Consider the following 17,828-nt stretch of genomic DNA (forward strand, 5'->3'; position numbering starts at 1 on the left):
AGATAGAAAAGGTGTCAAGGGAGATGGAAGAGGTAGTTTGAGACTAGACAGTGATCTTGGATGTCATCCAGGAATTTGAAGTCCTCACTAGTATTAAAAACCACTGAAGGTTCTTAAAACTGAGAAAAGATGGAAGAAGTTTGGCAGCAGTGTGAAGGATGGATTCTGTTGAAAATTGGTGGTATAGGGGATGCTGGAATAGTAAAATTAATGAAAAGTTATTAATAGGTAGTGGGTGACTTGAAAAGAGCCTGGGTTGTAGAATCACTGTCCTGGTTTTAAACCTTGGCTTTGCCTCTTTGTAGTTGTTATGAAAAAAATTAGCTTCTTTGATTTTCCACTTTCTTATCTGTGTGAGGTTGTAATAATACCTACTTCACAGTGTTCCTCTGGAGATTTTGTTAGTTACAGTGTGTATGAAGTACCTGATATAGTGCTTGCTTGATGCCAGCTAAGGACTCAATGATATTCTGAACTACATACACTGTAATTATTAAGGTAAAAATTGGTGAAGGCCTGAATTTAGGGATGGAAAGGAGAATAGATTTGGATAGATCTTTCTGAATTTGAATAGGACTCACTGACTGGAAGACTTGATGACTCATTTAGGGAAAGAATGGAATCAGACAGATTTGTAATCTGAATAATTTGGGATGAAGGGTTTAGGGATGTCATTTTTCTGGCAAGAAATACAGGAGGAATCACTGGTTGAGCTGAGGTAAAAGAAGTGAAATGATTTTGATTTGGACTTTCTGAGGTATTTGGGATATCTTGGTGATGATGTGAATGAAGCAGGCAGTTAGCAATAAGGTCTGGGGCAAGAGATAAGAGATTGGAGAGTTATCAGTATATGCATGGTAGCAGAAATGTGTGTAAATCTTAATGGCAGGGCATATATTTTAAATACATTCTCTATTCCCACACTACTGAGCTCTGTAATAATACTTGATTGGTTCTTGTTATTAAATGTGTGAGATTTAAAAAATAGTATCTTTTAGGGTGGCTTTGTATAAAAAAAGATAATGCATAGTCACTTTGACTTCTAATTTAAGGTTCACTTTACCTAGTCATAAATTTAGGACCTAGTTCTCCTAAAATACAGCTCTTGCTCTAATTTTAAACTTGTAATAAATATTTTAGTTTAACTTTTTTTTTAAGATTTTATTTATTTATTCATGAGAGATGGGGGCAGGGCAGAAATACAGGCAGAGGGAGAAAGCAGGCTCCATGCAGAGAGCCTGATGTGGGACTTGATCCCGGGACTCCAGGATCATGCCCTGGGCCAAAGGCAGGCACTAAACTGCTGAGCCACCCAGGGGTCCCTAGTTTAACTTTTTAAAACATTTTAATCTGTAACTATGAATTAAAATTTTTATATTTAAGATTTTTTTAAATTCATTTGAGAGAGAGCGAGCACAAGCAGGAGGGAGAGTCAGACAGAGAGGGAGAGGATGACTCTTCACCCAGCAAGGAGCCTGATGCAGGGCTTTATTCCAGGACTCTGGGACCATGACCTGAACTTGAAGGCAAACGCTTAACCAACTGAGCCACCCAGGCACCCCAAAACATTACAGATATTTATCAATCAAGATTACTTATTATAATTATTATTTTTAAAGATTTTATTTATTTATTCATGATAGACACAGAGAGAGAGAGAAGCAGAGACACAGGCAGAGGGAGAAGCAGGCTCCATGCAGGGAGCCCGAAGCGGGATTTGATCCCGGGACTCCAGGATTACGCCCCGAGCCAAAGGCAGGCACTAAACCGCTGAGGCACCTATGGATCCCAAGATTACTTATTATTAACAGCTTTATTGAGATGTAATTTACACACCTTATAATTCACCCATTTTAAGTGATTTTTATTATATTCACAGACTTGTGTAACAATTACCAAAATAAAATTTTAGAATGTATCTATCACTTCAAAAAGAAATAAGGTGTCCATTTGTAGTCATTCCCATTTTCACTCCTAGCTGTAGGAAACCACTAACCTACTTTCCATAGATTTGTCTTTTCTGGACATTTAAAATGAATCTCATATAGCATTGTCTTTTCTTTCTGGCTGTTTTCACTTAGCATAGGCTTTGAAATCCATCCATACTGTAATAACATTCCATTTGTATTATGCTGAATTACTTCTTAATACAAAATAATTAAAGGATTAGTTCTCTTAAATCATTCTTATACTTAATGTTTTCTTTAGAGCACAAATAGGAAAACCTGAAAATAAGTGAATTAAGCTTCTGTCGTAAGTTAGAAAAAAAACAACAGAATAAACCCAAAGACAAAGCAAGATAATAAAACTTAGAGTGAAAATGGATGAACCAGGGGTACCTGGGTGGCTCAGTTGGTTAAGCACCGGCCTTTGGCTTAGGTCATGATCCCAGGGTCCTGGGATTGACCCCAGTGTCGGGCTCTCAGCTCAGAGGTAAGTGTGCTTCTCCCTCTCCTTCTGCCTTTTCCCCTGACTTGTGTTCTTTCTCACTCAAATAAACAAAATCTTAAGGAAAAAAAAGAAAATTAACCAGGAAACAAAGAAAGGATAGAGAAGATAAAAAAGTCAAAGGTGAGTTGGGGGTGGGTAGTGGGGAATAAGAAAATACTGTGACAAGATTGATCAAGGAATAAAAGACAAAAATACTGTTACAAAAATTGAAGGCTAAGGAGATAAAGTAGGAGATTTAAAAGATAAGAGATTTATAGCATTACGTATAATAGCCAAAAGGTGGAGGCAACCCAAATGTCCACAGATAAGATGAATAGATTACGAAAATATAATCTATGTATTAATGGCATATTATTCAGCCTTAAAAAGGAAGGGAATCCTGTCACATGTTGCAGCATCCATGAACCTTGAAGACATTATGCTAAAGTAGAATAAACCAGTCACAAAATGACAAATACTGTGAGATTCTACTTAAGAGGTAGGTAGAGTAGTCACATGCATAGAGACAAAAAAATAGAATGGTGGTTGGCAGAGCTGGGATAGGGGGACTAGGGAGTAATTGTTTAATAGTGTTTCAGTTTTCCAGATGAAAAAAGTTCTGCAGATGGATGTTGTAAAAACAAATATATTTAATGATATACTTAATGGCTAAAATGGTAAATTTTATATTATGTATATTTTACAAGTACAAAAAAGGATGAAAATACTACCAACACTCATGCCAATATTTTGAAATTAAAGAAAACTATAACTTGCCAAAAGCTGACTCAAGAAATACAAAGCTCGAATGGTTCTAGAACTATTAAATAAATTTAATAGTTCCAGCTCTTCTCTCAAAACACCCCAGTTGGTTTTACATGTGGGTTCATCTTTTTTTTTATTTTAAGATATTATTTATTTATTCATGAGAGACCCACAGAGAGAGGCAGAGACGTAGGCAGAGGGAGCCTGCTGTGGGACTCCATCCCTAGACCCCAGGGATCAATGCACACCCTGAGCCAAAGGGAGACACTCAAACCACTGAGCCACCCAGGTGTCCCTCATGTGGGTTTATCTTAACTTTTAAGGAAGAGAGTAGAAAAACAGAATAAATCTCAGTTCTTTCTATGAAGTCAGATACCAAACCCAAACAGAGAGACATTATGAGAAAAAAGTTACAGGTCTGTTTTACTCATGAAACAGATTACCCATTTAGTAAAAGAAAAAATTCTTTATTATTTTGTTTTATGCCTTAATCTTTGAATTCTTCTGATAGTGTTATTGCCACCTAATTTATTGCTTTCTTTCTTGTTTTTCTCATATCTTTGCCTCTTCAGTTTCAACATATGTGTCATTTTAAGCTCATTATAAACTGCATATTGCTGTACCCTATGTGACAACCTTTCACTCAATCCAGTCAATTAATATTTACTGGAGGTAACATGTACCTCTTTGATATTCTTCCTGAAATTGGTTTTTGTGTTTCTTATTTAGTATGCTTGTTTTTTGTTTAATTTTTACTTTTGTAGTTGACCTTTTTTTTTGTTAGTGTTCTTTATTTCTTCTGGTGATTTGGAATTCTTCATCTTTACTCATTTTAAGAAAACGTATCTTAAGCTTACATTTCCTTAACATCAAAGATGAATGACTATTACACATTGATCCCTCATCCCACATACACACTTGATCTTAACACACTTTACTTAAGCATATCTTATTCTTCTTTACCTAAGATTTCATTGTAATAATTTGGGATGTTATTCCTAAATCATTCATTTAAAAATTTTATTGTGTTCACCTATTTAAAGAATCTTTTAAATTAAACCAAATCCCTGTATTAGTAAAATTTCTTACACTTAACTCTATACTGGTATGTTGCTTACCATTTTTTATATAAACAAATTTTTTTAAGATTTTATTTTTTTTCTTTGAGAGAGAGAGCAGGGGCAGAGGGGAGTGGGAGAAGCACACTCTCCATTGGTCAGGGAGCCCAATGTCGGCTTGATCCCAGGATTCCGGGATTGTGACCTGAGCTGAAGGCAGATGCTTATTAACCATCTGAGCCACCCAGGTGCCCCTAAACAGTGTTTTCTTAGGAAGTCTTTTTTTTTACTTTTTATTTTTTATTTATTTATGATAGAGAGAGAGAGAGGCAGAGACACAGGCAGAGGGAGAAACAGGCTCCATGCACCGGGAGCCCGACGTGGGATTCGATCCTGGATCTCCAGGATCGCGCCCTGGGCCAAAGGCAGGCGCCAAACCGCTGCGCCACCCAGGGATCCCTTTCTTAGGAAGTCTTTGTTCCGAATCATTTTTTATTAGCTAAACTACTTTAAGTACTCTTACCCCAGTGTGAATGCTGTCCTGCTTTTCAAATCAGAACATATCCAGTAATTTCTTTCTTTTACCTATGCCTTTGAAAATAGACTGGCTAAAAAAGTATGTTGTTTTCTTTTTGTTTTGTTTTACACTCAATTTTGTGAACATATTTCCATTGGCTTTTATTTTTTTATTTTTTTTTAATTTTTTTTTGTTTTATTTATTTATGATAGGCACACAGTGAGAGAGAGAGAGGCAGAGACACAGGCAGAGGGAGAAGCAGGCTCCATGCACCGGGAGCCCGATGTGGGATTCGATCCTGGGTCTCCAGGATCGCGCCCTGGGCCAAAGGCAGGCGCTAAACCGCTGCGCCACCCAGGGATCCCTCCATTGGCTTTTAGCATTTACTTTTACTGATGTAATGACTGACAGTCTAAATCCCTTTTCTCTTAAGGAAAAAGGAAAATCTTCCCTTATTTGGAGCTTTTAAACTTTTATTCTTGAAATTGAGATATTTTACCAGGAAAGTACTATGTATACATGCTTTTCCCCCTTGAGTATTCTGCACTAATATTTCTCAGAGCCCACTTTTTTTTTTTAAGATTTTATTTATTTACTCATGAGACACACACACACAGAGAGAGAGAGAGAGAGAGAGAGAGAGAGAGAGAGGGAGGTAGAGACACCGGCAGAGGGAGAAGCAGGCTCCATGCAGGGAGCCCGACGTGGGACTCGATCCCAGGACTCCAGAATCATACCCTGGTCCGAGGGCGTCGCTAAACTGCTGAGCCACTGGGGCTGCCCTCAGAGCCCACTTGATAGGAAGACTCAAGATAGTATTTAGCATTAGAGAGTTTTCTTCTTGTTCTCTACTTTCCTTTTCAAAAAATTTTTAAAAAATTTATATTCTTTGCTTTTTCTTGTTCTGAAAATCCTGTTTTACCTTTTTTTTTTTTAAGATTTTATCTATTTATTAATGAGAGACAGAGAGAGACAGACAGAGACATAGGCAGAGACATAGGCAGAGGGAGAAGCAGGCTCCATGCAGGGAGCCTGATGTGAGACTGGATCCCGGGACTCCAGGATCACACCCCGGGCTGAAGGCAGCACTAAACCGCTAAGCCACCAGGGCTGCCCATCATGTTTTACATTATTGAATGTCCTGGCCACCTCATGATTTCTGGGTCTTTAGATTCACTATATATTATTAGGATATTTCTTAAGTTAGTTTTCTCCCCCTCCCCCTTTTTTAAAACAAAAAACCGAGATGTGGCCAGTTTTATTTTTTTATTTTTTTTATTTTTTTCTTTTTTTTTTTTGGCCAGTTTTATTAAAGAAAAATTTTGCATGATTTACTTTTCACCAGTATGTTCTGGCATGCTTCTAATGATATCAGAATCACCTGGATCAATGATAGCCAGTGTACATACTCTGTAGTATTTACCACATGCTGTGCCCAATTCAATATTATTGCCGCTGTAGTGATGGACACCAGTTTTGGCCAACATGGCGTAGTATTCTATTTCAGATTTCCTCAAAGCCGGGCAGTTGTTTGCCAGGATGACCGATTTCGCTTTGCCGTGTCTGATCATTTTCAGGGTCTGCTTGTACCCCAGCACATACTTTCCACTTTTCATAACTAGTTGGAGCCTAGAGTTGATCAAGTCCAGTGACTTTTTCGTCCTTTGCGGCCACCATCTTCCTGCCTTAGATGCAGCATGGCCCCAACCAACAGCAGCTGCCTTAAGTTAGTTTTCTAAATCAGTAATTTATTATATATATATTTTTTACATAATACCTCTATTTGGTTATTTGGACAGTTTTTTCTTTTTTCCTTCTCTCCCAAGCACATATTCTCTACTTTTTTCAAAGTGGTGTGGTCTTTTTAAAGTGCTGTTCTTGGGTGCCTGGGTGGCTCAGTTGGTTAAGTGTCTGTCTTCAGATCAGGTCATGATCCCAGGGTCCTGGGATCAAGTCCCACGTCGGTCTCCCTACTCAGTGGGGAGTCTATCCTGCTATTTCTGCCATTCCCTCTATTTGTGCTCACTCTCTCGCTCTCTCTTTGTCAGATAAATAATCTTTAAAAAAATAAGGAAAATATAAAAAAGATATTCTTCCTTGGTCCCAATAGAAATACTATTTATACTTTTTCTTCAAGTTCTAGTATTTTTTTTCTTCATTAATTCTGTTTCAGTTTGAGCCATTAGTTGTAATTAGATTATTGTTTCTCTTCATTGTATCAAGTCAGGTTTTTACTTTTTTCATTAGTTCATGTGCTTGGTAATTTGGAGAGTGAAAAGTGTGCCATAAATGGGCTCTTCAGAAAGCATGGGCTAAGAGCAGATGCTCAGGGAGAGAGGAAGAACTCTTGGTGAACATAGTTGTCCAGCACTGGTTGGGGAGGAGGTGGATTGCCTTAAGTAATGAGAAGAGGAGCCTGGCTTTTCTTTATTACCTGTAGAAGTCCATTCACATTTCTTTGGTTATACAGTACACTGGGAAAGCTGGGAACATCTGTAAAAAGGGGTTCTTTGCCTTATATTACCTTGGATAAAATAGAAATGATTATACAATCTAGTGCTTTTCAGTTGTTTTGGGGTTCCCTTATAATGGAGTTCAGTGTGGTGATGGCAAGTTATATACCTGAATTTTAAGCAAAGAACTCCAGATACTGTCAGTCCCCTCTTTACCAGGGTATTAGTTGATGATTGTTACCAGCAAGTACCTCCAAACTAGTATTTTATAAAATGATACTGTTAGAGATTGAACTCTTTTACACCAAGCATCAAGTTTTACAATATACCAAGGACCTTGATGTAAAAATTGCTAGTTTTCTGTTGTGTTCCTAGTTTTCTTTGAGTGCCTTTTTGTTTCTCAAACTGCTAATCTCTATACTCTTACCTCAGAGAAAATTACCTCAGAGAAAAGGTTCCCAAGACTCACGAGCCATTTTTTCATTCCATCCATAATATTTTCTTTATTTCAGAAGTACAGGCTATATTGCTTATTGAAGTTGATTATGATTTGATACGGTGTTGTTCTGGTAATTTTTCGTAACTTGCATTTCCTCTTTGGTTACAAATAAAGAGGGTAGCGAGTATGATTTTGGTTGAAGAGGGAATATATGAAAATTTTTAATCTTTGTTTTTGAGAGCTATATGATTAAATTAGAAGCTAAAAAACAGACATGTAGAGTCCTAGGATAAGAGAAAAAAAAAAATGTGGGAAACAGGAAGACCTGTCTAGCCTTCCTAGAGTGTTAAATCTCCTTGAGGAGATAAGACATAAATGTATGAAACGAAAAGAAAAAAAAAAGGTTTAGATAGCCTATGGCAAATTTTATTTTATAGAATACTTACATTAGACAGCGCTTCACATGTGATAGAAAACAAAACATAAACAATTGACATTTATTTAAAAGATAAGAGTGATAAGTGAATTCTGAGGGTAAGAAAACTGGAAACCCAAGCTTCATGAGGGCAGGTACCATGTCTGTTCACCATTGCCTAAGTGCCTACCACTGTCCCTGATAGGTAGTAGGCTGTCAGTTAATGTATAATGAATAAAACTTATGTATTTATTGAACAGATTGAAGAGTACCTTGAAGAAGATGCAAAGGCTTGAGAAAACATTAGGAATTAGAAGCGATGACCAGCTACATCAGAATACCGATGTGAATGGATCTGTGAGAATTGAGAACAAAGTTCTGAGAAATAAGGCTTCTAATGGTAGTTCAGAGCCAAATTATAAGAAACTTTGGTTGTTGGGCTTAAGAATTTTGGATTTGTTTTTTAAATAAAGTAGAATTTCTCTGAACAGATTGTCAAAAAGCAGTGTTTTAGGAATAGTCTGAAAACACAGTGGAGGTTGCTGTGAGGAAGAGACTGGAGACCAACTTTGAGATCATTTGTAATGTTGGACAGGAATTCTTTGGACACTAGTTATGTCCAAAAAGTATTAATATTTCCTTGTATGTAACATATAACATAAAGATGCTTTATAAGCCCTAGTGACTGAACATAATGACATATAGCTGTCTTTTTCAGTATTTATTTAATTTTCCATGGCATTTTGTTATTGATCTCATGGCTTTTCTGTGAGATCATGTTATAAATTTTGAATACATTTATTTTTCCTTTATTTACCTTTTGTTAATGTCAAGTTTAGCACATGAGCCATTTCTTGTTGCTATGCAACTACTAAATTCAATATTTAATAGTAATAAAACTGAGTAGCATTAAATTCAGTTAATAGAGAGTAGCAAAATATAGCTTTATAGTTTGTAATCGGCTATATTTGTAAGGTTTAACGTATGTTACAGATATGAGCAATATAAGAGTGACCTATTTACAGTTGCTTTTCTGATTAGAATTAATTATGATTAAAATACTAGTTTTTTTCCTGTTTGATTCCCTTTGGTCTTTCCCTTTCAGGGTTGGTTTCTTTTTCTTTCTTTCTTTCTTTCTTTCTTTCTTTCTTTCTTTCTTTCTTTCTTTCTTTCTTTCTTTTTTTCTTTTCTTTCTTTTCTTTCTTTCGAGATTCATTCATTCATTCATTCATTCATTCATTCATTCATTCATTCATTCATGAGAGACCCAGAGAGAGAGAGGGAGGCAGAGACACAGGCAGAGAGAGAAGCAGGCTCCATTCAGGGAGCCCGACGTGGGACTGGATCCTGGGTCTCTAGGATCCCGCCCTGGGCTGAAGGCAACACTAAGCTAAACTAAACCAAACCGCTAAGCTAAACTAAACCAAACCGCTAAGCTAAACTAAACCAAACCGCAACGCTAAACCGCTGAGCCCCCAGGGCTGCCCCCTTTCAGGGTTTTTTGATACGTGATTCAGTTTTTGTTAGTGTCTTTGTGTTATTGATGGAGTTTTTATTCTGTTTTCTTATTCCAAATTCTGTTATCTTTTATGATTTTTATAATTGTCTCTCTCAAAGCTTTTATTTGCTTTTTTTTTTTGGTTCCGAGTATTTCTTGCTACATTTACATTTTGCCTTTTCAAGAATTTATACTTATTCTAAAATTTCAATCTTTCTTGTTATTTATTTATTTAAAGATTTTATTTATTTATTCATGAGAGATAGAGAGAGAGGCAGAAACACAGGCAGAGGGAGAAGCAAGCTCCATGCAGGGAGCTTGACGTGGGACTCAATCCTGGGTCTCCAGGATCAAACCCCGGGCTGAAGGCGATGCTAAACCGCTAAGCCACCTGGGCTGCCCATGTTTTTTATTTTTTTTAAAGATCTTATTTCTAGGTAATCTTTATAACCAACATGGGCCTCAGACCTACAGCCCTGAGATCAAATCAAGGTCCACTCACTGAATTGGCCGGGTGCCCCTGCATTATTATTCTTATAATGAGATAAAATACGGTTTCTAAGGACCATCTTTTCTACTCCTTTATCTCCCAGATTGGTGATTGTATTTGTGGTAAGGAAATGCTGACTGTGTATGGATTTCACCTGGCTGTATTTTAAATTAGTGGTTCTCCCTCCCCTTTGGGCATAAGAGTAAAACTTTTTTAAAATTTAAATTTTACTCAGTTAACATACAGTCCAATATTGTTTTCTGGAGTAGAATTCAGTGATTCATCACTTACATAAAACATCCAGTGCTCATCAAAGAGAGTACCCTATCCTTTTTTTTTTTTAATTTTTTTTATTTATTTATGATAGTCACAGAGAGAGAGAGAGGCAGAGACACACAGGCAGAGGGAGAAGCAGGCTCCATGCACCGGGAGCCCGACGTGGGATTCGATCCCGGGTCTCCAGGATCGCGCCCTGGGCCAAAGGCAGGCGCTAAACCGCTGCACCACCCAGGGATCCCGAGAGTACCCTATCCTTAATACCTTCAACCATTTATCTCATCTCCCGCACACATCCCTCCATCAACCCTCAGTTCTCTATTATTAACATACTATTTTTTTTAAAGATTTTATTTATTTATCCATGAGAGAGACAGAGAGAGAGAGGCAGAGACACAGGCAGGGGGAGAAGCAGGCTCCATGTAGGGAGCCTGATGTGGGACTGGATCCTGGGTCTCCAGGATCATGCCCTGGGCTGAAGGCAGATGCTTAACCACTAAGCCACCCAGGCGTCCCACATGAAGATTCTCTTATGTTTTATTTCCCTGTCTCCCTTCCCCCTCCTTCCCATATGTTGATTTGTTTTTTTCTTCAATTCCACATGTGAGTGAAATCATAAGGTATTTGTCTTTTCCTGACTTATTTCACTTCATATAATACACTCTAGCTAGCTCCATCCATGTCACTGCAAATAGCAAGATTTCATTCTTTTTGCTGGCTGAGTGATACTCTATTATGGCCTTTTTTAAAAAAAATTATAAACCTGTAAGTCATAGTAGACTATTTGACAAAATACATAGTGCTCCAAAATACATAGTACATACTAGAAATTCAGTAACATTTTTGTATTTTTTTTAAAGATTTTATTTATTTTTTTGACAGAGCACAAGTAGGGGGAATAGTGGAGGGAGAGGGAGAAGCAGGCTCTCCCCCGAGCAGGCAGCCTGATGAGGTGCTTGATCCCAGGACTCTGGGATCATGACCAGAGCCAAAGGCAGATACTTAACCAACTGAGCCACCCAGGCGCTCCTGTATTTTCTTAATTACAATAAAATTTTTATGCATTTGAAAAGTACTTTGTACACTGAATGCACAAGACATATTCTTTCTGAGGCTCATGCTTTAAGTACATATGGATTCATGGATCCCTTGTAACTGTTTGAGCTTCCAATGAGGTCCATAGTTAGGAACCACTGCTTTTAATCCATTATTGCTGTGATATAAAGATAATCTAATTGCTTTCTTCTTTTCCCTCCTTTTTCTTTTCATGAACCATAGGAAAAAGCAAGATGGCCAAGATTTTTAAATTGTTTTTCATTGAGTTGTTCAGCAATGTTTGAAGTAATAGATCAGAAATTTTTTTTAAAAGATTTTATTATTTATTTATTCAGAGAGAGAGAGAAGCAGAGACACAAGGAGAAGCAGACTCCATGCAGGGAGCCCGACGTGGGACTCAATCCCTGGTCTCCAGGATCACACTCCAGGCTGCAGGCGGCACTAAACTGCTGCGCCACCGGGGCTGCCCAGAAAAGTTTTTTTTTTTAATACTGATAGATTATAATGGTTTAGGTATTTTTGGATTTTTTTTGTGTGTGTATAATTAGTGAGTTGTACCTTCATTAAAGAACCAGCAAGTAGTTAATATGGCAACGTGAAATAATTACAAAGGTCTTTTTCTTTTAAAATACTATGTTATGACTTTTTCTGTGTATGATAGAGGTGTTCTTGGTGAGGTTTTTCCTTCTTTAAAAACTACTAGCTTGAAAAACTTATAATCTCAGTTGATACTCAGAAACATGCTATTTAGATTAATGTAGAATGTTATGGAAAATTTGAATGAATGATTTGACTCTCATTGGGAAAGTCGCCTTTTTAAAAATAGAGCTTGGGCATTTATGTAAGGTATTTGGGATTTTGTAAATGATATCCTATTTGTAAAATAAAATTTTTGTATTTTGTAAAATGAATTTCCATTCTTTCATTGGTTACAGGGATGTCTGTTTTGTATTGTTCTTGAAAGTGCTCTGAATTTGTTAATCTTGGACAAAAATGCAAATGCTCCTTTTAGATTTGTCATTGACATTCTTTCCTCAGCATCCCTTCAGTAATAACCTGGGGATCCTTGAGAACTGGAAAAATACACTATTGTTTTTCTAGCAACAGATTGATATTACAGTACTGTAGGGAGTAGTATTGTAATATGGATTTTTTTTCATCCTTTCAGGGTTTGAAAGTATTCTTGAAGGGCTGTTTGGACCTGCATTATTAAAAGATCTCAGTTTATTTAAAGGTATACAGTTTTTTTTTTGGGGGGGATATTCAAATTCTTCCTAGTGACATATATATACTTTTGTGGTTTAAGCCTCCCATCTCCTTCTCTTTTTTATTCAACTTTATGTGAGTTAAATCTGTATCCCTGTAAGCATCTTTTTGTTAGTTGATAATGTAAATATATATATTAATAAGATATAGTAACTAGTGAGCAGTTATTAAGAATTTTAAGACAAATAACCTGTCTACTACTTACAGGTTTTTCGTTGTTGTTAAGTATTTTTGAATTCTCATTTGTTTCTTGAAAAATTCCCTTTCATGACTGTTAATTTAGTATTCCGACTATTTTTGCAGACTGTGAACCTGAAAGCATTTCTGATTGGACTTTTGATGAAAATTGCCTATTCTGTTGCTTGAGAAGAGATAAAGTAAAGGTAACCAAAAAACTTGTGTAACTTACCTAGTATGGTATTTTATAGTTTTTATTTTTTCAGAATTTGATTACTTTGTTGGAGGATTTATAGGAAAAAGAAGACATGATTCCATACTTATAAAAGATTTGATAGTAACTCAGTTTTGCTATTTAGACTGTTGGTAGTACATTGATTAGCCTATTGAGAAATCTGTATCCCAACATACATTGCTTTATTTATGTAGTTCACCAAGCAGAATAATTTCTAGATCTCAAACTGTTGAATGTATTTTAAATATGAAATATATGATAATTCAAATGATGGGAGTCATTTGTACAAAAAGAAGAGTAATAACATGGATCTGGATCAAGTAGTTAGTAATTCATGTAGATTTATGACAAACTGTGGTTTATGCTGTAGTATAAGATGTTTCTTCATAATATTTGAACATGAGTGCTCTTTATATTCAATTGTAGAAGTAGGCCGTACCTTTAGGTTTCTATTTTTATTGCTTTGTGTTAAACAGAAATGGAGTTTTGGTTTACAAACATTTCAGTTGTTGGAAACATTTATTAATAATGGTTTCCTATGGTATGTTTCTTTTTATGGTACTTGTTTCCTGGTGTTTTTTCTTTTTTCTTTTTTTTTCCTTTTTTTTTTTTTTTTAAGGAGGCACCATGCCTAGCGTGGATCCCAATGTGGGGCTTGAACTCATTCATGACCCTGAGATCAAGACCTGAGCTAAATTCAAGAGTTGGATGCTTAACCAGCTGAGCTACCCAGACGCCCCTGCTCCCTGTTTTAAAGCTTTGGAAATGTTTTTAATTCCTTCCTCCCCCTTGTACACTTCTAGCAGGATCATTGACCGGTCCTAGAAGTTCTTCCCTCATATGGAGTTTCATTCTTTTTTCTTTCCACAATCATTACCCTAGTGCATACTTAGCATTATTTCTAGATGATTGAAATAACATGATTAGTCTCTCTCAGTTTTCTTCATTCTTTTATTTATTTATTTAAGATTTATTTATTTAGTCATGAGAGGCACAGAGAGAGAGAGTCAGAGACATAGGCAGAGGGAGAAGCAGACTCCCCATAGGGCACCCGAGGCGGTACTCAATCCTGGAACTCCAGGAATACGACGACGTGAGCTAGAGGGCAGACACACTCAACCTCTGAACCACCCAGGAGTCCCTTCTTCAGTCTTTTAAACAATGCTGCAAGTTTAAACTCCGCCCCCCCAACCTTCATCCTTCACATAGTGTGGAAACATTATCCCACACTTAGTTTCCAGTGACTTTAATTGTATTCCGGATTCATTAGCCTAATGTTCTGTGCCTCAGTACTCTCCACAGTTCCGTCCATTTCTCTTTGTAATGCTGCCCAACACATCTCCTATACAGTTTTCTTTCAGCTAAACTGGTGCAATCATTTGTAGTAAACAACATGCTTTTACTATTTAGACTACAGCATTGCATACTGATTGTTCTCTATAGCTTGAAATTATCCTGCCCTTACTCTTAGCTTAAGCTTCCACCCTCCTATCAGTATCAGTAGTGTATGTTTCAACCTTTCACACTGTTGGTAGTATTTATAACAATTATTTGTCAATTAATAGTCTGTCTTATTTTGTTCCTGGCTTTCTGTGTTTATGTCTTGTATCTTGACTACATTGTCAACCTCTGAAGACTGTGAACCATGTTATATACTTCTTTGTTACCCTAGCTTTTATAACCACCGTACGTTATTCACCATTGTTGGCAAATTGCTTTAAAATCCGAAAGCCAGTTTAAGAGCTTTTCAGTGTTCTTTGTGGCATCCTTTTCTTACTACATGAAAAAGTTGTTATTGTGACTATTCAGGATGGTCTCTTGTCATTGAATTAATGTGGAGAGTGTTTTGAAATTTAATGTGGTTTGAGAAAGACCAGAAATTAAGCAAGTATCAGTGAAGTTGAAGTTGACCATTTAAAACTGTGTGTGTAGGGATCCCTGGGTGGCGCAGCGGTTTGGCGCCTGCCTTTGGCCCAGGGCGCGATCCTGGAGACCCGGGATCGAATCCCACGTCGGGCTCCCGGTGCATGGAGCCTGCTTCTCCCTCTGCCCATGTCTCTGCGCCTCTCTCTCTCTCTCTCTCTGTGTGTGTGACTATCATAAATAAATAAAAATTAAAAAAAAAAAACTGTGTGTGTGTGCACACGCATGCACGTTGTGACTGTTGAGCAAGTCATTTAATAGGCATTTTGGTGAAATAGAAGGAGCAAATATTACCTTTTTTAAGGGTAAGATTGGGAGGAAAGCCCTTCGATGTTCAATAATTGAGTATAGTATATTCTTGTAATATTGAGTTTTCTATTGTATGAGGGTAAAATATTATATGAATATTTTTAGAAGATAAGGCAAGGCATGGAACCATGTGGCATTTAACACAGCTGTTATTGTTTTAGTCCCTCAACTTCTAGTTGTTTTCCTAATTAGAAGGAATATTTCCAATTTAGCTAGTTCTGGCAAAGCTGGTATTTTCCATTAGACACTTAACTACATAACTTTGTCATTTATTTTTTTCAGAGACAGCCATAACACCTATAGTGGAAAATAGGGAAAGAGAGAGCTTATTAGAAAATATAAATAGTCAAATATGTATCTCTAATGGTGTTAGATTTAAAGAGATTGAACTGAAACTCTTTGCAGGCACTTGGAATATCTCATCTGAGAAGGACTAGAATGTGGAAATAAATAGATCCACTGGTTTGAAGCTTGCACTTTTTAAAGACTGGCTTTAAGGATTCCAAAAAAGGAGGAAAAGGAGGAAATCTTTGTGGCGTGTGGTAATAGCTAATAGATGGCGGCATAGAACAAGATAGTGGAATCTTGAGTTTGAGGGTGGCAAGGTGAGATATCCAGATATTTGGGAAAGCTGTTAGAAATATTGGCCTCATAATTGGGAAAGAAATGGAGGTTATGCATATTTTTTCATTTTGGATTTTCAGTGGATACTGAAACTGTTAAAATGGATAAAAGTAAATGCTTATCGATTTATCTATATTTACTTTATAAAATATATAGGTAAAAAATCCAAAGTAAGCTCTTTGGAAAATAGAACAGGGGTTCACCTTTAAATTAGTACAACAATTGTTGACCTATCCTTCAAGATCCTATAGTGGTTAGAAAATACAGTTTTTAAGGGATAGGAAATAACATTTTTTTGAGCATCTACTATGTGCCAGTTACTTTTATTTGTTCCCATTTAAATCCTCACAACAATAGTATAAAGTTGGTTAAAGGCATCCCAGTTTTGAAAATAAGAAATTGGAAGGGTGGCAGAGACTGTTACAGGTAATATCACATGACTAGAATTTGATACATGTTTTTAGAATATGTACATTTTGATAACATAACTAGGAACAGGATCACAGAAAGTGGAGAGCAGGAATTAAAGTAGAACTTGTCACTCAGTTCGAAAGAGAGAATAACAGTGTAGATGGACATGCGTTTATTTGAAATAACCAACCTCAGCTGTGCCTAGGAATCTGTTAGTACCTGCTTCACGAGCTGGCTTCTTTCTTTTCTGTTTGTTTGGCACATAGTAGGCACTATATAAAATATTTACTAAATGAGTAACTTTACTAAATAAGGCTGGGAGAGTTATATTAATAGCTAATTTTTGAGTGCTTACATTTGACAAGCAGATATACACAGTTGTCCATGTTTATTCACTCATGAGGCTTTTATACTTTTTTTAAGCTTCTTTTCTGAAATAATTTTAGTCTTATAAAACAATTGCAAAAACAATAGAAAGAGTTCCTGTATACCCTTTATGCCGACTCTCCAAATGTTAACACCTTATGTAACCATAGTACAATTCTAAAAATAAAAATAAAAAAATAAAAATCAGGAAATTGATGTTGGAGCTTATATTATTTAATCTGTAAACTTTTCACAGTTAGCCAGTAATCTCAGTAATGTTATGTTTCTGGTCCAGGATCCAGTCAAGGATCACACTTTGTATTTAGTTGTTATGTATTCTTAGTCTAGAATAGTATTTTTTGCTTTGCCTTTCATAAATTTTGAAGAATACTGACAAATTGATTTGTAGAATGTTCCCTCGATTTAGATTCGTCTGACGATTTCCTCATGATTGAATTTAGGTTATGCATTTTTGGCAAGAATTCCAGAGTGGTGGTGTATCATCGTTAGTGCACCCTATCAGGAAGCATATAATGAAGTTTACTTTCATCAGTCAGTTAAGGTGACCAGTTTTCTCTATTGTAAGGTTTCTATTTTTTTCCATTTAATACTTAATATACCTTGTGGAGAGGTGTTTTGAGATTTTGTAAATATCTTTCTCATCATACTAGTTTCTCATCATATTACTAATTTTAGCATGCGTTGATGAATGTTGCTTGAAAAATTACTACCTAGTTTTTACCGAATGTTGATTTTCTATTATTTCTTCTGCGTCTATTAGTTGGAATTCTACTCTAAGGAAGAGTTTTCCCTTCTTTTTTGTATGTATGTATTTATTTGTTTATCAATATGGAATCATGGATTCTTATTCTGTGGATCATCATTCATTACAATCATTTTTTTTATTTTGTGGTTCAAATTGTCCTAGATTTGGCCATTGAGAGCTCTTTCAAGTTGGTTCCACATCTTTTTTGATATGTTTTGTTTCTTTCTTCTTTTTTGAATAGCACTTTTCTTTTTGGCACCAAAAAATATCCTAGACTTATCTTTGCTTTCTCTGTCTCAACTATGGATCTCTCCAAGGAACCTTAGTTTCTTTTTTTTTTTTTTTAAGATTTTA

General features: G+C 36.3%; 2 protein-coding genes across 15 annotated transcripts in view; one reads left to right on the top strand and one right to left on the bottom strand.

Moving 5' to 3' along the window:
* Positions 1-17,828, top strand: part of LCOR (ligand dependent nuclear receptor corepressor) — a 140,838-nt gene that overhangs the window by 59,875 nt on the left and 63,135 nt on the right. For 11 of the 14 annotated variants that reach the window (XM_055345910.1, XM_055345915.1, XM_055345907.1 and 8 more), the window contains 2 exons: positions 12,566-12,631; positions 12,967-13,046. The exons of 1 other annotated variant lie outside the window; for it this stretch is intronic. In XM_055345910.1, the coding sequence (XP_055201885.1) occupies positions 12,566-12,631; positions 12,967-13,046 (146 nt within the window). Of the gene's footprint in view, positions 1-12,565; positions 12,632-12,966; positions 13,047-17,828 lie in introns of those variants that run through there. 2 more of the 14 variants (XM_055345913.1, XM_055345906.1) reach the window with 2 other exon arrangements.
* On the bottom strand, positions 6,074-7,699 carry LOC129523298 (60S ribosomal protein L30-like). Its single transcript, XM_055345983.1, has 2 exons — positions 7,693-7,699; positions 6,074-6,451 (listed from the first exon to the last, which is right to left on the bottom strand). Exons 1-2 carry the CDS (start codon positions 7,697-7,699, stop codon positions 6,102-6,104), a joined length of 357 nt encoding a protein of 118 aa, XP_055201958.1. The 3' UTR covers positions 6,074-6,101.

This window comes from Nyctereutes procyonoides, unplaced genomic scaffold (genome assembly GCF_905146905.1).
Source record: "Nyctereutes procyonoides isolate TBG_1078 unplaced genomic scaffold, NYPRO_anot_genome, whole genome shotgun sequence".
Lineage (NCBI taxonomy): Eukaryota > Metazoa > Chordata > Mammalia > Carnivora > Canidae > Nyctereutes > Nyctereutes procyonoides.